This window comes from Buteo buteo, chromosome 1 (assembly GCF_964188355.1).
Source record: "Buteo buteo chromosome 1, bButBut1.hap1.1, whole genome shotgun sequence".
Lineage (NCBI taxonomy): Eukaryota > Metazoa > Chordata > Aves > Accipitriformes > Accipitridae > Buteo > Buteo buteo.
Window position 1 is genome coordinate 85,974,091 of NC_134171.1, and position 20,409 is coordinate 85,994,499.

The following is a 20,409-nucleotide window of genomic DNA, read 5'->3' on the forward strand; positions in this document are numbered from 1 at the left end:
CCTCTGCCCCGGTGCATTATTGGGGTGATGTGAGCACAGCCAGGGACACACGGGATGGCTCAGGAAAGGGGGATCCTCCGTGGGCGTGGGAGGGGACAGCCTGGTCCTGCGGGCACCACCCGCAGGGGGTGCATTTCATGTCAGACATTTCGTATATTTTGGGGGTGCAAGGGCGAGCACTAGCCGAGGCAGCGGCGTGGTGATGTGCTGCAAACCCACTTCCACGCATAGGCTGGCGTCACTCCGGCGAGGCGGGTTGCCGTCAGGGAGGATACCCCGCAGGAGGAGGGGTGCGAGGCAGAAGCCCAGGTCAGAGATGGGGAGCCCCCCGGGCTTTGTGCGAGGGGGGCTGGGGGGACCACCCCGTCCGCTGCAGCGGGTTGCAGAGTTTGCCGTGAGGTGCCCGGACCCGCTGCAGAGCTTTTACAGCTCCGGGGGAAGCTGGCTGGAGCTTCAACTAAGGCACGCTTAAAAACTCCGCATACTTGGAGCCTTCTTGTCTCTTCCCGGAAAGAGCCGAGGCTGATCAACCAGCGCTGGCCCTCCCGTACGTCAAAAGAGCACAGAGGGGGTCCCTGATAGGAAAGTGGCGTCAGAGTCGGGAGGTTCCCCCCGTACGACTCGTTTTCCGTTCGGATTACTCCCCGCCACTCGTAGGCTGTGCTGGAATCACGTCCCCGTCCCCGTCCCCCCCCAGCTTCCTTCTGATGCCGTTCGCTCCCTCGGAGCCCCCCAACCCAGGCGAGCCGCTCGAAACGGCACCTCGCGACTGCCGTTCGTTTGCCGTCAGGAACACGCGTGGCTCCACCTGGCCGCAATTAATTGCGGGGGCGAGGCCCTAATTACTCTCCCGGAGTTTTTTCACCCTCTCAACGGCGGTAACATCTCTGCGGCGTTCTGCTCTAAGGTGGCCCGGTGCCGGTGCTAGCACCGGCGTGGGACTCCCCCCGGCGGGGCGCTGGCTGCCGGGGGCGGCGCAGGCGGGCGGGCACCGCCATCTAGCGGGGCCACCGGCGGGCTCGGCTCGGCGGGGAGCGTGGTGAGGTGGTCGGCGGGGGGGGGGGGTCCTCGGTTGGGGGGAGGAGGGGGTTGCGTGGTGCTCCCGGTTCTTTTCTCGGGACAGCTCCGTTTCTCCAGCAGCCCCGGGGCTGTTTTCGGGGCTCAGAGCCTTCCCTGGAGCCTGGGGGGGACTTAGAAAAGGGGGGGGGGGGCAAGTGATGTCGTCCCCCCCCTTCCCCGACTTCATGCATTCCCTTCGGTTGTCGGGACCCGGTGTTGTTAAAGAGCTGCTGCTTTGCGTCTTCTGGGTCTGGCCCACGGGTGAGTATTGCAGGGTCTTGGGCACCTCGGAGCGTACAGCATCTCTAAGATTACATCCGAATACTTCACGGCCTGTCGCAGCCGAGCAGCTGCGTGTGCTTCTGTGGCGGGCAGGGGCCCTGTCCTGCCCTGGCAGCACCCCGCAGCACCCTGCTCTTCCACCCTGTGGTTTCGGCCCTGGCTGCAGGCACAGTGCTAAGTCCCGGGGCTTTGCCCGTGGGCTCTGTCTGGGCTCCGGAGCGTCTGCCTGCGCGGTCAGACCCTTAAAAACGTTGTCGCACGACGTACGGGTGGTACAGCAGGTACCCTGTGCTACTACTGGTACACAAAGCTCCTTCTGTTCCTCTATGTAAATACCAAAAATGTACAGGACTTGTGGGCAGGAAACTTAATCGAAGACGTTAGACTTTATTTTGGCTATTGAGATCAGAAGGGACAAATAAAAGCCAGCTGATGCTATCTGGACAAGCATGGCATCACAAAATAAGAGCAGGCAGCACTCTTGGTCCTGTATGGTTGGGTATTGTACAAAGGAGGGTGACGAGAGTTTCCCTTGGGCTATCGGGGCTCAGGACTTGGCCGCAGCAGGTCCTTCACGCTGCAAATAATAATAATAATTATAACAAATGTTGATATTAACGCTGTTACCAGTGTGCAGCAGGCAGGCTTGCATCCCTGGTAGTTACTACTTGAAAGCAGATGTGAATTGCGTTTATTCTAATACGTGTCAGTGATGCGCATGGGCAAAGCTGTGATTTGGGGGGGGGGTTTGTTCGTTTTTAATACAACAAGCAGCAGTCAGGCAGCCACAGGCAGCAGACCCGCAGCTCGCAAATCCCTGGGCTGAAGCCAAGCACAGCTGCCTGCCCTGGGGCCTGATCCTGCCCCCGCCGAAGCCAGTGGGAGCTTTGCCTTTGGCTCCATGCGGCAGCAGGTTCAGCCGTGGATTACCACCCGTGCGATCGGACACGGGCAGCTGAACTCCCAGGCTGCGTGGATGCAGGCTGAACAGAGCTGCTTTCACCCAGATTTTTTTTCCTTAGGTCTGAACAGAGGTGTCTGAGCAAGTCTTTCACAGGCATCAGTCCCCTCCCAGCTCCCCCAGAGCATCCCCCCGGCTCACGGCAAGCCCTTGGTGCGATGCCCGAGTGCTGCATCACAGCCTGAGAGGTTGCCCAAAAATCTCTCTGCTGGCTTTTCTGCTAAGCGTGGAGATACAAAGCGGTGTGCTGGCGTGATGGAGGCATGAAAGTCTGCTGCCTGGTCAGTGACACCATTTGCTGTGGTTGCTCCTGAGTAGGCTGGGCTCCTCTTTGCAAGGTGTGTATTGCTAGTTAACCTGTAATTGCGCAAGCTGTTCAAATTGAAAAAGCAGCTATTAAGATTTCATTGTAATACCTTGCTCTTAAAAATGAGTTATTTGCCTGCGGATATCAGAGAAAAGACTGAAATAGTTTACTCATTTTGAAAATAATAAGAGCTATACAGTGCTTGTTCTCTACTTTGGAGCCAAAACCAGACCCTGCTGCTAAGGTCTTATTTGGAGGGGAAAAAGATCTTGCCCAGTACAGAAGATATTGATGGTGGGTTTAAAACAAATACACCCATGGGGAAAGTTTCTGTCAAATATGGTGCTGTTCTGCAAGATGCTGGAAAACACCTGGCTTGCTTTGGATGTTTTTAAAGAGAGGGTTTTTTTTTACTTGTTAATATTTTTTTCTTTACCTATTAGCCGTTATAACAGCTGGACATTGTGCCACTCAAGGATTAAGTGTTAACTGGTTGTTTTCTCTTTCTTGTCCCACAGGTGCGAAGAGGGCACACCTGGCCGGGAGCGCAGCACTGCCTGTCTCCACTCCCTTGCCTCGGCACAGCCCTTGTCTGCAGCGATGCCTTTAGAGCTTCGCTTACCCCGGGGATGTGCTGCAGCCCTGGGCACAGACAGCCTGCAGGGTCCCAAGAGGCCTCATTGTGCAAAAGAGATGCTGGGTGTGTATGGACATGCGCTGAAGTGCAAATACACCCGTGTTTCCAGAGCAGTTCCCCCTTCGGTACCAGCTGCCTGTCAGAAATCCCTCTGCATTGCTCTGGGGAGGTTTGTGAGTTTGCCTTCTTTTAAGGGGGTCTCGACTGTTGGCAGGGGTGACTGCACATGCCTGGGGATGCACCAGTGTGTCCTGTGTTGATGGTATGTCTGGATAATTGCAGGAGAGTTGCTGAACACGGTGTGCAAACGCTGTGGCACACCTGGGACCAGCCCGTGCCCATGGCCTGTTGCGTTCAGCATCACGTCCCTCTTCCAGCTGCACAGTTTACGCTGTGTTTTGACTTAATAGACCAAACTAATCCATTAGGGCAGCGGCTGTTTGTTGTTGTCCTGCAAGCTTGCTGCCTGCCTCTGCCCACAGAAACGTGGGGATGCACTGCAGGGCAAGCTGTGCTCGGGCTCCTCTGAAATGAAACATCTTGGGGTCTTGGCTCAGCTTTGCCCTTTCCTATAGCTGTCTGCAGCCGTGGCCTCTCAGGAGCTGCAGCGTGTCAGTCTGGTGTTTCTCCAGTGCTGGGGCTGGTAAGGTGGCTTCTGAGCGACCCCGGTTGCTTTTGTGCCCATAGGGAAGGGGTGCATGTCACCCGGCAGTACCTGGGTTATCATCTTAATTAAATTAAGCCGGTTGAATGCGTGTAATAACATATTCTGCTTTCAGCTCTGCGCAGAGGTGCTCCGGCAGCCAAGGCTTGCACCTTCCCCCAGGAGCGGGCACGCTTCCAAGAGGGACATGGGGTATGTCCTTGCAGCATGACTTGGGGTCCAGCCACCCCTCCCCGTCCTGCTGCAGGTGGGTCTCCTTCAGGCCACAAATCCTTATTGCAAAGGCTTTTTTGCAAGCTCCTGGGGTGGGGTGGGGTGCATTTCCCCAGGGAGCGGCTGGCCCCAGGGCACCCTGTGCCTGCAGGAGTACAGGGACACAGTGTTGCTCTGCAGTCACCTGAGAGGTTGAATCCAGTGTGCTATTACTCTGCGAATACTGTGAAATAAATCTTCTTGTGAGTGAAAAAAACAAGAGATGTTGAAAGCCTGGTGTACTTTCCCCGCGAGGCTGTCTGGTATGGTCTTGCTGTAGCCTGGCATGGTTTGGCTGGGGTTCCCCATACCCACACACATATGTCTTGTGGGAACCAGGGTTGGTTCCTATAAGCACAGGGCTGGTGGAGCACATGGCAGCTCAGGTATGGCCAGGGCTACAGGTTCACACACAAGCTTGCTGAACAGAGCTTTGCTGGCTTGTTTTATGTCTTGTCACATTTTGCCTTGCATGTTTTTAAGAGGCAATTAAAACAGTGCTGGGCTGGCATTTGGAGGCGGGAGTGTTCATGCCGTGGCAGATGTGCTGACCGACCCCTCCACTCCTTCTGTCTCATGGCAAACTTTGCTGACACAAAACCACAAGCACCTTGCCACAGCGGGCGCTTAATTCCCGAAGTCGGAAATGTATACTCTGCGACGGACCTTTACATGCTTTTATGAACTTGGCCTGTGGTTTGTGGTTTGCTTTTGGATCAGAGCTGCCAATAATTGCATGCAGGTAAAGGAACTCTATAAAAGATGACTTCAGGACAGAGCCGGCTGAGGATCTCACTAGTGTGGTGACATCCTCCCGGCCTGGGACACACTGCCACTTGCCTTAATTGCAATCTTGCGTGTTACCTGTATCATCATTGCTCTTACTATTAAGTTCATAACTGCTTTTACCTATGATTATTTGAATAGACCTAGATCTGTCAGATCTAACAGAGTAAGCATTAGCGAGTATTTAGATGCTTAATGAAGTGTACATATATTGGTAATTGCAATATTTGATCGGTTTAATTCTCTTCCTACTGGAGCCCAATGGGTACTTTTCTTTTATCTCCTGTTTTCAAACATCATCCTATGGACATTGGCCAAGTACTGTACGTATACCCACCTTAAAGAGTTAGATGTAGGTAAGGCGCCTCGGGAGGAATCGGAGTATTGTTACGACCCAGATCCGTCTTGGACGGCCTGAACCTTTACCAATGCATAACCCCTCAGGGTAGTCAGGTTATGACAGCAGGGCGTGGCCCTGTGTTATGCAGCAGATAGGGCAGAGGCTCAGAAGAGCCCTTCGCCTCTTCAAGCAAGAATTTTACACTTGAAACCCAACTTATCCTCTCCACTTGCTAGAAGTTTTCTCTGTAACCAAGCCTTGAATAATTTAGGTAACATAACATCAGCATTAGGCTTCAGAAGCTGCTGGTGTGTATGTAAGGGCTGCTACTGCCAAAGGCAATTACACTGGATTATTCCAGGAAATTGACTATTATATCTACTTACTTATTTATTTAGGTTTAAGAGTTGGTTTTTTTTTTTTACTGAGTTATACTACATAGGCACTTAGACTATTTGAAATGAAAGTTAATGCCTTGTGTTAATGAATAGATTCAAATGAAAACAACCCAAGCTGATGTAGTTCATGCCCAAAGGACCATTTGGGAGTTTTCTTCCTTAGGGTTTAACTGTGAAGATGAAAATGTGCCATAAGGACAATATCATGCCCCATGTCGGGGGCCGGCACAGCTGGCTGGGCTATGACCCTGTTGGGGGCACGGCAGTCCCCACAGGAGGGCGACAGCATCCTGCAGGTGGGCAGGACACCCCCTCTCAGGCAGGGTATCCATGTCCTAGCCCACAGCAGGAAAAAGTGGAGAGTGCAGCGGGGGAGACTCGAAAGGTCGCGGCTGTCTCACAGTGCTCCCCAGAAAGGGTCATGAACATGCAGCGCGGTGGTGTCCCCACCAACAGCAGGTCAACAGGACCAGCTTGGGCAAGGCCACCTGGCCGCTGTCACCTTCCTGGTAGCCTTTCCCATGGCCTCGCCCCATGGAACTTCAGGTTTTCAGGATTTCTTCATTGCTGGGGGGGGCAGAAAATGGTCTAGAAGCCTCTCTGAGCAGGGGATGCCTGGCAGCCAGGGTGGCACCAGAGAAGCTAGTGGAAGCTATGGAGATGGACACAAGGGTTAAAATTCGGGAGGCTTGTCGTGCTGGTGAATCTCTGGGCATGGCAGCTTTAGGTGGGCATCGCCCCCCGGGGACTTGCATGTGCATCCTTCCTGCTCCTGGGCTGCTGCTGTGCCCAGTCACCCCCATGATGAAGACTTTAAACACTTTTACATTCACCTTTACTTGCAGTGGCAGATATGGTTTACAGTCTCGTCAGCCTGGATGGAGAACAGAGATTTCCCAGGGGCCAACCCTTTGGCAGCTCCAGCCTTTAAAGCAAGATGTAAAAGGGGAAATCCTCCTCAGGCGATGTGGCTGTGCCTCCATGTGTGCCTCAGCCATACCGATATATAAGGTCCAGTGCAAACATCATGGGGGAGGTTCACAACCCCTTTAGGTCCTTGTCTTGCTTGTGGATCTGGATTTAGAGTCAGCATGTGCATGTAATTAAAGAAGATGAGGTTGGTAAGAGGAAGTCATAGATTTTACTAGGCCAATCACTACAGCTGGAAGAAGTAAACAAGCTTTTGAGTGCCCTGACCTTCCTTCAGGTATGTGCACCTATATATAGGACTGTCTATGAATACATATTTATATATAAACATGTGTGTGCATATATCTGTGTATGTGTGTGTGTATATATATACGTGCTGATAAATAGTTTGAAATTGCAGTAATGTTGTTGTGAGATCATTCCTGGCACCCCAGACTGTGCCAGGTGTCAGTCAGGCTGGATATGGCCCCTTAAGTGCGTGTCCCTCCCTGTGCCCCTGACCTTCAGCTTCCTCTGAAGGCGAAGGTCACCCTCCAGCGTGCCACCCGCTCTGCCTCCTTCCTGCCGAACCCGATCCCTGGGCGCGCATCCTGGCCGAGCCCACTGGCCAGAGCCAACCCTGGTGCAAGCTGCAGAGCGTTTTCTGGGTAGGGTTGAGTGGGACAGCACAGATTTGCAAGAGCAGTCAGGGCACATAGGTGCACAAGTTGGACTGTGCCCTGGGCAGGGTGAGTTTGGCCAGTGTTGGCTTTTGTAGAGGGGAGGTTTTCCCAGTGGCTCTGGGAGATGCGTAGGGAGCCTCGAGCAGCCGCAGGCACTGAAAAAAAGCAGAACGTGCTTGGCGCTGCGCCGGGGTGATGGATGGGCCGTCGCCGCAGGGTCTCCTCCCACGCCGCGGTGCTGCGTGGCAGTCGACTTTGTAATTGGGAAGAAATACGGCCGCTGGTGCTGGCGGGGCAGCGCACACGTGGGGGGGTTACCGTGTGGGCGGTGGGAGGCCGTAGGGCTGCCATCCCCCCTGCCTGGGAACCACGGGGGCTACTGTGCCTAGACAAGGGCCAGCGCTTCCCCGCACCCGTGGAGATGCTGGCAGGGGATTTACGGTGGTGGCAGCTCCGGGAGCCCCCCGCTGACCCCCAAGGGCCGCTCTCCGGGGCCGAGCGCGGCATGGCCGCCCCGTGCAGGAGGGAAGGCGGCTTTCCCCCTCGGGGTGCCGCCTCCAGCCCCAGATCCTCTCCCGTGCCCCTTGCCCGGGGCTGAGGCCGGGCTGGCGGTGCAGCTGCCGGCTGTCATCCCCCCCGCGCCCCCGGCCCGGGGGGCTGCAACCCAATCCCTTCCCCTCGCTGAGGGTTCCGCCGGCCCCGCCGAGCCCCCTTGCCCGGCCGCGGGTGAAGCCGCTGACAAGGTTATTTCTCGGCGGTAACCCGAGGCGCAGCCCCAGCGCCTCCGTCTCGGCGGGGCGGACAAGTTAATTCCCCAGATTTATGCTCCCCCCGAGCCCCAGCATCTGCCGCGGGGGGCGGCGCAGTGCGGGGGGTGCTCGGCGCTGCCGGGGCCGGGCACAGGTGCGGGGCCGCCGCCCGCTTATAAATACCCCGGTGGCGGCGGCGGGGAGAGGCGTCCCGGTCCCCCCCACCTCCCCGCTCCGTGCCCGGTCCCCCCCGCCGGGGCTGCGCGGCGGAGCGGGATGCGGCGCGGCGCCCTCCCTCCCGCCGGCAGCATGAGACCGTCCTTCCTCCTCCTCCTCCTCCTCCTCCTCGCCCTGCCCGCCCGCGCCCGGCGGGAGCAGGTGCCCGGCGGGGCGCAGCCGGGGCCGGCGGGCCGCAACGCCCCCGTGCCTTCCTCCTCCTCCTCCTCCTCCTCCTCTTCCTCCTCGTCTTCCTCCTCCTCTTCCTCGGCGGCGGCGGCGGGGCCGAGCCGCTTCCCGCGGAGCCGCCCGGGGCGGCGGCGGGGCCGGCTGTACTGCCGGGTGGGCATCGGCTTCCACCTCCAGCTGCACCCCGACGGCCGGGTGGACGGCGCCCACGACGCGAGCCCGCTCAGTGAGTGCCGGGTGGGGGTTGTTAGGGGGCAAGGGGGGGGCCGGGGGGCGCCTGGCCGTGCCCCAGCGTGGGGGGCAGCGGGGCATTCCCCCCCCGCCCCGGCGTGGCGCCGGCATCCCCATCCCTGGGGGTGTTTCTTCTGGGGTGAGGGACCCCCTGGCTTGCCTGCTGCCTTCCCCTGGGGCGAGCTGCAGCCCGGGCGGCCTCGGGAAAGGTGAATTTGGGGTGCTGCCTGCCCCGGGAGGCTGGGGCCGGGGAGGGTGCTGGGGATGGTGCCGCGCCCTGCGGGCTCGGGTGGGACGTGGAGCCGGGTGGGATGCCGCTCCGGGGAGCAGAGCGAGGTCTGCCCTGCTCTCTTTGGGCAGTGCCACCCCGCGGGCTTCGCCCACCTTGAGGAAAGGAATCCACGGGGATCGATGTCAAGGTGTGAGGTTTGTGCTCCTGCCACAGCACCTCGCTGGGGTGCCTGGGGGGAGGATGCTGCACCGGGCTCTCCCTTACGCCCTTTTCCCGTCCTTTCCCTGTGTAACTTTTCCATTCTTCCTTCTGCATTCTCATTCTTCCAGCACAGCGATAGGATATATGCAGTTTAAAAATAGGACCGAGGCTGACGTTCCCCTGAGAGAAAGCTGTGCTAACTCATGGCTTATCCTTCGGGTCGGAGTTGCCGTGATATCCTGTTAGAGGGAATGAAATGGCAGGCGGGGATGAAAAATCACTTAAAGAGCCTGAGGGCTGGGGCCTGAGGTGACCCTAGCAGCACGCGTGGCTTCAGCTGTCGGGCGTGCTCACCGAGCAACAGCCACATCTGGCCTGGACCGAAAAATTCGGGCCCTGGTCTGTGCTGTGGCCCCACGAAGGAGGGCAGCCTGCAGGCAGGGATGCTGGGAGACCAGAAACCCTGCCTGGGGCTTCGAGGAGCACTGCAGGTGCATGGCCAGGAGGAGTTTAGGGGCTGCAAAGGGGATGGATGGGAAATCGGGGCATCCACACCAGGGCTGTTTTGGGAGACGCAAGTTTGGAGGGTCTGTTTGCGCCGTGCCCCCCCCCCCCCCCCCCCCCCCGCTGGACCCTGTCCCACAGTGGCATGGCAAAGGGGCTGTCCCTTGTGAGATGTGCGCAGCCTTCGATGCCACAGCTGTCTCATAGGGACTTGGATTATGTGAAGTTCCTTCTTCTTTAATCTGAGATTTTCTTCCCGGAAAGGCGACAGCGGCACCAGCTCCGCACTTCGGAGTGGAGCCAGGCCTGGCTGGGGGCTGTGCTGATGGGGGGGGGGGGGGGGCGGGCCATGCCAAGGTGTTGCCCAGAGGGGCCGTCGTCCCCCCGTGGGGAAGAAGTCCCGCTTTTGGCGGAGAAACCCCAGCTTTGGCCCCTGGGGAACTGGGCTTGACGCAGGGCACCCCATCAACTGGGAGTACGTCTCCCAGCCAGCGCGGCCACCACCCCCAAAGGCCGGTAGGTTTTGGGGTGCCCTTGAGGACAGGGAGGGTGCTGGAGAGGGCACGTACCTTGTTGCATTGGGGGTGCACGGCCCCATGTCTCTGGCAGTCGCTAACGCTGGGGCATGTGGGGTGAGGAGGGGCGGCCCACCAGCCCCCCCCAAAGTGCCCCCCAGGCTCTTAGTGCCGGGACTTGGGTGCCTCCGGGAGCTGCACTTCCTCCTTAAAATAAACATGGGAAGTGGTGATCCGATCCCTTGGCCTCGGGGATTTAACAGAGGCTTCATACTTGCTCTTGGCACGTTAATCCACGCGGCCCTTTGCTGGGGCCGGCCTCGTGGGGTCCTTCCTTGGGGGCTGGGGTCACCGAGACCCCCCCTGGGACTACCCCAGGGCTGCATCCGGGGGTAGCGATGCTTTTTTCCCAGGGTGTGAAGGGCACGTTGGGGACTTGGTGCTTAGCCTGGCTCCCTTGGTTGGTGGGGGTGTCGGGGGGGGGACACGCACGACGGGACGCCCGACCCCGGCTGCCACCCTTCCTCTGCCCAGGGAGATGCTGCGCTGTGCGGGGAAGCAAAACGTGTCAGTGCTGTTGCTGAAGGATGCTCCGAGGTTGAAGCTCTTCTGTAAGACAAGCTATAGGTCACGCACGCCCCGCCGGGGACCAGAGCCCAATCCTGCTCAGAAAGTAACTGTTTGAGGGGAAAATGTCTTGTTTTCTCGCAGCTGGGCTGAGTAGCACCCTGCTCCCTGAGCCTTGCTGTGAGGAGGGGCCTAAGAATGTAAGAAACCATTATTGGTACTTCTAGCCCCAAATGGCGTGTGTGACACCTTTATTTCCACAGGCTGGCATATATGGGAGGAGGATGGGCAAGCTGATCTCAGCAAGCTAGCTGTAGGCACAAGGAGCTTTTATCACCCTTAAGAGGGATTTCCCCAGGGGTGAACTCGTTCTGTCGCAGCTGAGTCAGAAATTGTCCTCTGAAACGCAGCTTTTAAAAAGAAAAAAACCCAAACCAATCACCACCCTGTAGCCATCCTGGAGTCCATGCCGGTCTGTCTGTGGGGCAGAGGAACAGAGCCTGGAGCCAGGCAGCTGAGGAGCAGGGTTGTGTGGAAAGGAAATGCAAACCTATGAGACTGATTTTTTTTTTTTTTTTTCTTTTTTCTTTGTCACACCAATGTGAAAAGAACTGTGATTTATTTTGGGATTTCTGTCATCCTAGGTATTTTGGAAATATTTGCTGTGTCTCAGGGGATTGTAGGAATACGAGGAGTTTTCAGCAACAAATTTTTAGCGATGTCAAAAAAAGGAAAACTCCATGCAAGTGTAAGTAAACCCCCCGCTTATCAGTATGTATTGTTTATTAAAGGCCTTGTGACATCTTCACGTGCACGTGGCAGCAATGCTCCCAGGCAGGGCCCCGGCGGCGTGCCGAGGCCTTTCGGCTGCTGGGAGGGCTCCGTGCTGGGCGGCATCGGCACCCTGCAGACAGATAGGGGACAGGTGGAGCCTAAAACCCCAAAGCCCGTATCCCTACTTACTGCATTTAACCAAAAAAAAGTGCTTTTTTTTTTTTTTTTTTTTTTTTTGCAGTTGGGTGTTTGCATCAAAAGGACTTGTTCTTTGAGCATTGCCGGTTTATTTTTAGCAACTTCTGCAGCAGATCATGCAGACGGTTTTAGCCAAATGTCTCCCAGAGAGCGGCATGCGTGGCGCCAGGAGCCCACGTGCTTGCGGGGAAGGGGCTGCAGCCCTGGCATTTTGGCTGGGTTCGCCCATGGGGGAGAGACGTCCCCGGTGACAGTGTGCGGCTGCATGCAGGGCTTTGGGCAGGTGAGGTCCAGCCCGTGTGGGAGCATTGCAGCTAGAGTGGGAAAATCCCAGTAACTTTTGTTTCTGCAGGCTGTTTTCCTGAAGGTTGGGGTCTCCTGCAGGTCTAAGTGTGCTTTTTCCAGGACTTTTGCATTGAATAAATCCTTTAAGTTGATTTCACTGTTTTTTTCAACTTCAAGATGCTGCTTTCTAAGTTTTTCCTGTTAGTTCTAGAGATCTTTTAAACAAATGAAAGTAACTACCATGCTTACATGAAAGTCGTCATCTTTTAAAGGCGGGTGTAAGTGCAACTTCCAAAGAAGGGCATTTTGAAGGCAACATCTTGGACGACCTGTCACCCAAGTTTGTTCCTAGGGAGGCTGTTCAGGGCTGATAGCCTGGAAGAGGGAAAAGCCAGTTGCCCGCCCTGCGGTGATGAGCCAAACCTCACGGTCGCAAAGCGGATGTTACTGATGAGCTTAAGCTGCCCGAGCCCACAGATTGCCTTCGAGTGAGATTTATGAACTTGCCTCTCTCCCTTGAGTCTTACTGGAGTGTTGCTCCTGAAACCTAATGATGCTTAAAGGGTGAGCACATGGTTGCTTATTTTAGGAAACAAAGTAGGAGCAGGAATGGCAACTAGGGGAAACGGGGAATGGCTGCATGGAGGAAAACACGAGGGAAGTAGATGGGGCAGGAAGCAGGCAGAGCAGGAGGAGAGTAGTGGGAAGGTAAAGGATGCAGAGGAGAGAGAAGCAGGCAGCGCATGATCCCCAGACCTTCCAGAGCTTCCCCTCCCTCACAGCATACAATGGGCCCCTTATCCGAGCTGAAGCCTTGATTTATGCCCTGGTGCAGGCCGAAATTAAATCAAACCTCGTCGGTGTATGGTTAATTGTCGGCACACAAAGGGCAGAGCCGGAGAGGGACCTCAATTAGGCGGGTCAGAGCTGGGGGTGAGGACACACGATGCCCTGCTCGGATGAAAGCCGCAAATTTGTAGAAACTTGACCCAAATGTCTAAAGATTGCTGGGCTAAATAATGCTGATAATGCAAACCCGGCATCTGTTGTTCTTTCCTGCCTTGGCAGGATAAAGTTATTCCATGGCCTAATGAGTTTTGAGCAGTACAAAGCGCGTCCTGCGCCCGTCACTCAGGGCAGCTCTTTGATATGGGAGTCACGCCGGTGACTTTGTGCTGAACCGCAGATAAAAGTCATTCCTACAGGGATTCGGGCTCCTTCGAAACTGGCTCCCAGGGCCCAGCTTTATCCCAGCTCAGTGCTTTGCAGCAGCCCTCCTTTTTTTTTTTTTTTTTTTTTTTTTTTTGATGGCAACTTAATTAAATTACCAAGCGGTTCATTTTTAGACGCACCATCTTCAGAAAATGACAGCAATCCCAGCAATTATCAGTTGCATGCACAGATGGCTTTTTCCTCGTTGATAAATCCTCGGTCCCTAGTTTGTACATTTTTAGCGTGAAACGGGCAGGAGGGGGTTTGGTGTCAGTCTCGGCAGGGACCAGCACGAACTTGAGAGAAGAGCCTTGCTCTCAGGGGGCCTAGGTAATTCTCCTTTCTCAGGAGTTGTTCTGAGTCGACCGAATGCCATGGTCTTCACTGGGGCAAATCTGTGTCGAATTGCATTTTGGAATTTAATTGACTTCACAATTGCTCTTCATGATTGTCTTGGGAGCTGCTGCAGAGCAAATCCGACGGCCAGCCAGCGTGCTGTGGCCGCCCTGCCTGCCCAGTGCTGGGAAAAATGCCTTTTCCCTGGCTGAAACGGTGCGGTTGCTGAGCTGAGAGGTTGGGACGTGGGGAAGCCTGTCAGAGTGATGGCGAAGCAGCAGCTGATGGGCTTCTGACGGTGGTTTGTCCTCTGGGGGCGAGGGCTTCCCTCCGCATGCGCTGGCTGTGGGTGCAGCCCACGACATCCTTCCCCGTCCAGAGCTGGGGACCCCCTCCCCCCTTCCCCAAATCCCACTTTGGAATGGATGCTACTCTGACTCTTTGGGAGCAGTTCCCCCAAAACTACTTTAAGCAGGAACTTTTCCTGTGATGTTTCAGACGGGAAGCTGGGCACCCCTCTTACTGCCACCTCCCTTTGCGGGGTGACATTGCCCCCGAAACATTGGGCCAGGCTGGAAATGTAGATTTGGCTTATGCACAAGCGAAGCAGTGGCGAGCTTACCCGTCTGCACAGGAATACGTATGAGCAGGGGCACGAGCATCTTCTCCTATTCACAGCAGCGCTTGCAAAGCCCGCTGGATCCGATTTCAGTATCGGATCCTCGGCCACGGTCAGCCTCGATGCCTGGGACAGGGCAGCCAACTTGGCATCTCCTACACCAAGAGAGCCTGCTCTTGCTGTTTGCCCAGATCCCACTGGGAAACGCAGGGCCTGTTTCAGAGCATTTTGTGCTGAGCATCGAGGATGTATAAAAGACAGGGAAAGCAAAAATGAGTCATCAAGGTGACGTTTCTTTCAAGTGAAGAGCAAAAGGAGATTTAATTCAAAGTGCTATGAGGAAAAAAAATGCATGGCAGGCTGGGGACTCTGTCACTTGAATTGTAAGATGCAACTTCGCTGGTTAAATTAGGAGTTTAAAAATGATCTGAGCCAATTGGGCCTTCTCTGTGGTTAAAAAGCGCTGCTTGGGGGGTTTGTCTTGTTCTCCGTTGCTGGGGCTTTCGAAGCTCAAGAGCTCAGCATCCCTTTCACGTCAATAGTTTTGAAGCGTTGCTTTGCAATCAGGCTGCGGTGCCCCAGGCACGGCTGCAGAAGCTGTCAGGGCACCAGGTACCATACCCGCGTGGCAAAGGATTTCGGAGGGGCTGTTGGAGGCTGCAGCCAGGTGTCCCAGGGCCGTGGGTACATAGCTGGGGCATTACCGTTCTATTTTTGTATTTCTGCATGCTTTTTTTTTTTTTCTCTTCCTTCCCCTTGACAGCAACAAGGAACTGTTATGGGCAGCATTCAGCCTGTCCTCTCGGGCAATGGGAAGCCTTTTGCCCCAGCCATCTGGGAGGCAGCGCAGCCCCCCTGTGTGTAAGAGGTGATGCTCTTGGGCTGCAAGTAATTTCTTCAGGTTATCAAGGGACAAAATGCCCTGAGTTCATTTAAGGCGAAGAAGAAAGAAAAAAAAACCAAACAAAAAACCAACCAATACAATCAAAGCCATGTTCAGTGAAGCAATGAAAATCTGCATGCAAATTGCCTTTCCAGATTATTAAGTGATGATTCAGTGCCTGAGCGCGGGGTGTGAGGGCGGGAACGGAGATGGAGCGGGGGGCTCAAACCCAGGGTCCTTGGTGGGGCTGCAGCACGGTGGGTATGGAGCCGTGTCCTCCCTCCTGTCAGTGGGAAGGGCAGGAGGAGAGCTGGGGCGGGAGGGAAGGGTGCCGCTGGGGCAGGCCAAGCCTGTTTTTTCCAAGAAACTCCAAAACTGGGTGGCAAGCAGCTACTGAAAGTATCTGTATTGGGGGTTTTCCAAATTGCTGGGTGCCTGGCGGCCTCGGAGTTTCCCAGGTGCCCCACATTGCTGCTCGCCCGTTTGGACCTGGTTTGGGGAGACTTAAAAACCCAGCAAGCGTCACAGGGCAGGGGACGGGTAAAACCAGCCCTTTGCTAACGGTGCCCCCGGCTCTGTCCCCGCAGGCCCGGTTCACGGCGGATTGCCAGTTTCGGGAGCGATTCCAGGAGAACAGCTACAACACCTACGCCTCGGCCGTCCACCGCAGCCCGCGCTCAGGCCGGCAGTGGTACGTGGCACTCAACAAGCGGGGCAAAGCCAAGCGGGGCTGCAGCCCCCGTGCCCGGCCCCAGCACGTCTCCACACATTTCCTCCCCCGCTTTCGGCAGCCCCAGCCCCCCGAGCTCGCCTTCACCGTCACCCTCCCCGAAAAGAAGCCGCCGCCACCGCCGCCAAAACCGAAGGTCGCCCCATCCCCACCTCGGAAAAACCCCGGCCCCGTCAAGTACCGGCTGAAGTTTCGCTTCGGGTAGTGTGCCGCGGCGGGGATGCTGGTGTGGGAGAGAGTGGGCGCCTGGGCGGCTTTTTGGGGGTGACCTCGTGGGACACCTGTGTCCCTCCCCGCCTCCCCTGACGGATGTGGCGAGGCTCCAGGTAGCTCTGTTGGGCTCGGGGTCTTCTCTTCGCCCTGCAAACCGGACAGCATCCTTGGAGGTCTGCGCTGGGATGACACAACTTGAGCTTTCCAAAGAGTATTCCTGTGGTGAACGGAAAACACTTGATGGACCTCGGGTTAATTTTCTGTGGTTGAAAGAAGCAGAAAGGTACCTCTACAGCGAAGATGTTTTCTTAACTTATTTTCACTAGTGACTCTTTTGACAATCATTTTCATGCAAGAGATATGTTCAAAGCCAATCTATTAAGTGCTTTTTTTTCCTTTTTGGTTTTGTTTTTTTTTTTAATCTCCTTTTTGCTGCACTTTTTTTCCTCTGATCATACCTCAGACACCGTGTATCCAGGTCTGCCCCTTCCCCTTCTCTTAAGAACCAGCTCCTCCCTTCCACAACAAAAGAACAAGATCAAGTCCAACAAATTCATTCATCTTGCCTGTGGTGCAAGGGGGTCTTAAAACTCTTTGTTGGCAATAATACATAGATATATATATATTTTTTTAAGGGTTGCAGGCTTGGGGAGGGCGGCTGTTTGCAGCCCCGCTCCTGGTGGTCTCTCCTGTTCTTCCCTGGACAGCTGGAGGAGTGAGTCTCCTCCCGTCCATCAAAGTACGGCTTCGATGTCTGTCTTTAAAATACCTCTGCCCCGGCCCTGTGGCATTCCTGCTCGCACGGGGAGGGAGCCAGGCCGAGACCCCTCCGAGCCTCTGCTTCCTGGGGACAGGGATGCAATTGGCCTCTGACTGCCCTGGTTTCTTCCGACAGTTTGCGCTGCTGATTTATTTTATCACTCACGATATGCTTATAGAGCGGGGGGAAAGCGTTTTATTTTATAGCGAGTGTGGCGATGTGGCAATAAATGCTGTTACAGCTACTTGTACCTTTGGAAGTGTTTTTTCCCACCCAGGTTGCCCTATGGCCCCGACTGTCGATTTGTTTCTCTTTTGTGGTGTTATCTATGGAGCAATTGTGTGTAGGAGTTTTTAATTGGTGTTTAGCTGTGTTGCGTATGTACAGAAAATGTTAGCATTGAACTTCACCAGTTAAGCCTTAATAGGAGCCCAGGCGGGCTCGCGTTAGCAAAACCTCTCCTGACCTGAGCCCTGCTGGTGTCGAGCAGCAATAAGGAGGGCAGGCGGTACTGCTGAGCCTCTTCTCCACATCTGATCATGGTACAAATGGCTATTTCCATTGAAATCGTGGTTCTTTGCCCATCAGCCTTCTGGGCAGCCCCAGGCTGGATGCATCCGCTCCATGCGGCAGCAAATGCTTTTGCACAAGGGTGCGCGCTCCATGTGCGGGGATGGATAGGGATGCCGGAATAAAATATAATCGTGCTTCATTTTATAAACTGGATGTGTAATCTCTTGCTTGTCTGCTATCCGTGCGTTTTTTGGTTTTTTTTCTTTTCTTCCCCTGAAGGAGAAAAATTAGTGTTGCTAAATTAGTCGCTACGCATGGTTTTGTCAGAGGGTTTGGCCGGTGTGGTATTGGTGGCAGGGCGGAGCGGAGCAAAATAGGTGCGCGTGCTTCCTTTGTATGCCATGCTCTGCATACTGCATGCCAAGACAAACCTTCAGATGGCTTCTCTTCGGCGGCTGTTTGGGCCGGGGTCATAGCAGGGGACTGCAAGCCAAAAACAGGTGCGTTGTGCACCCCGGCCATTTCCAGCGAGACAGCCTGACCACAAATTTACAAAATCCAAGTGACGCTGCTTAGGTGCCATTCAGCAGCCAGGCACAATTAGGTCCAATTAATGCTCAGTGAAGCATGGGGCCACCTAAATGAACTAATTGAGTGAAAACATTTGCAGGAGCTGTGTAGGAGGGTGCCGTCCTCTGCCGTAGCCCCGGGGTGGGTGCCTGGAGCTCCCTGAGCAGGTAAGAGAGGAGCAAATGGCTCTGTCCCTTGCTGCCACTGCTTTCCCTCAGAGGGGAAACGGTATTTTTTTAGTCTTTAAGGAACATTCTTGTCGATAACTAGCCTGTATGACAAAAAATTGCGTTGATCTGTGTGTTTCTGGGCAAAAACTGATCCCGAACTGAGCTGTGATGGCAGGATCCAGCGTTTGCCATAGCAACTACTGGGAAGCACCGCTTGCTCTGTTGCGGTTGCTGGGAGGGACCGGAGAGTGGGGCGCCGTGATTCAAGCGCATCACCCTTGGGACTCACCGGAGGAAGGAGGGGTGCTGCTGGTGGTCGGGTCCCTGTCCTCCCCACCCCCCCCGAGCTAGCCCTCCTGCACCCCTGTGCCTGCAGGGGATGAGCACCGCCATTGCCTTGTGCTTGTGGGTCTGGTTGAACTCTGTTTCTCCTGGCACCCCTCGCTGTTCCCACCGGGGAGAAAATGAGCATTTATTGCACTTCAGAGCTGTCAGGTGAAATTGGGCTGAGGAAGCAGCTCGGGCATCTCCCCCCCCAGCCTGGGGGCTGGTGAAACCTGCGCTCTGCTACCCGGGCTGGGTGAGGACTGGGGTGGGCTGAGGGAGTGCAGGTGCCTTCCTCCCTCGTGCCCCATTTCCCAAGGGACGTGGGGGCTGCCGCTCTGCATGTCGAGGGCTGCTGCTGAAACGCGAACGTTTTACTTGGGGTTTCTGGCAGCCAGGAGCAGCCCCGCAGTATGCAGCTAAAGGGTGCTATCAGGCATGGCAAGCTGCGGGGGGAGGCTGGTGCTTTAATATTACAGTACTTATTAAAATGTAATCACGCTATTGCAATGAAGAGGACTGTGCCACGTCAGACAGCATCCCGCCAGCAACCTCAGCAGAGAGCCTAATGAAAGTTAATCTAAGTGGCCTGGACTCACAAACCCTTCCTGTTCCCTTCTGGCTACTCTTCTGCATGAAAATTAAGTAGGTTTACTTATGGCGAGGTGACTGAAGGCATTTTAAAAAATGGGGAAACACCTCTGGTAAATTTAGAAATAGTCTGTGGACAACTTGAGAGACTTTTATGGAATAAAGGTAACTTTTCCAGTGTGTTTTGTTTCTTAGATTTCAAAAGTGGTTTTGGTCTTGGCTTACTTTTATTTACAGTTGTTGATTGCATTTAAACCTTTCTGGCTACTGCCTTTGTAAGCGGAGCGAAGGCCATGTTGCACTGGCCAACTGCTCCCCGAACAGGACGAGCAGCCCAAAACCTGCAGCAGAAGCCCAGAGCCTGCTGCGGTCCTGCTCCCAAGGCAAGAGGGAGCCTCCCTGCCATTTAGCAGGCGGGGATTTTTCTGGGAGAAAGCACACAAGACTGAAACGCTTCTTTTCCTCTTTCCTGCTTCTTGGTGGCACTTAGTCTTCCATGCTGGTGGGAGTATTGCACCTGCGGAATCAACTGGAGCAACAGTATGCTCGGTATTGTGACTTGAGGGAGGGAAAATTGCTGTGATGGTCCAGGAAAAGAAGGGCTCCAGCTTTGCAGTTCCAATTGACGTCAACTGTCCTGTCAGCCGCTCCCGTTTCATCTGAGTGGATGTATTGTCTTGGCTTCAACAGCAACAGCACTAATTGCTGGACTCTTAAACAGGTTTTTGTACTTATTTTACATAAAAGCCCTTCATATTGCCTTTAAATATTGTTGTGCACAGAGGAAAAACTTTCTGGGAAAATCCAGGGCGGGGGGGCTTTCCTACTTCTCTTTTTTGGGTGCTGAGGGCAGTGGGCCACGCTGGGGAAGGGGTTCTGCGTTTGGAGACTGTGGGAAGGGGAAGTTTCTGGCTGCTGGAAGCGAGCAGGGAGGAGGGCTGTGTGTCAGCAGGATGAGTGGCCTTCGGTGAGGGACCAGTAGCCTCTCAGGCAATTTTAATCAGGGAGCAGGCTGAGAGCAGGGCTGGTATGAGCGTGGCGGTGGGTGGCATCCAGGGAGCCAGGACATATGAAGATAACACAGATGTATGAAATGAACTATCCTAGGACACCAGCATGATGCATGTGAGCTCTTTGTCAGCTAGGCTAAAAATGGCATGATTGCACAATGTGGACCGATACCTAAGATTTGCCCTTTTTTTCTCTCCCATTTGCTTTCTGAGTCATCTTTTCCTGCAGGCTTTGCAGATATAAAAAGTCTCAGATGTTGATTAGGCAAAGTACTGCATGGGGAGAGATGTGCAGCCTCTGGAAGCTCAGCTTGAAGCACGACGTTAGCAAGTGTTGGAATAAACGTGAAGTCCCCTGGGAGCAGGCGACTTCCTTTTTGCTTTGCAAAGCTGGTGTTTTACCCCAGTCAGCTCACTTCGCCAGGAGCTGCCCCGGGCAGGCCAGGCTGGTGGCTGCTATGGGCTGCACTGTTGGCGTGTTTGCCTCTGAGGGAGTAACTCCAGACTGAACTTCTCACTCGATGGGGAAAACGTTGCCT

At 55.0% G+C, this 20,409-nt stretch overlaps 1 protein-coding gene across 1 annotated transcript; it reads left to right on the top strand.

Moving 5' to 3' along the window:
• The first annotated feature begins 8,336 nt into the window (after positions 1–8,336).
• FGF5 (fibroblast growth factor 5) lies at positions 8,337–16,785 on the top strand. Its single transcript, XM_075039800.1, has 3 exons — positions 8,337–8,658; positions 11,327–11,430; positions 15,577–16,785. The coding sequence occupies exons 1-3, from the start codon at positions 8,337–8,339 to the stop codon at positions 15,922–15,924; spliced, it is 774 nt and encodes a 257-aa protein (XP_074895901.1). The 3' UTR covers positions 15,925–16,785.
• Positions 16,786–20,409: the final 3,624 nt, after the last annotated feature.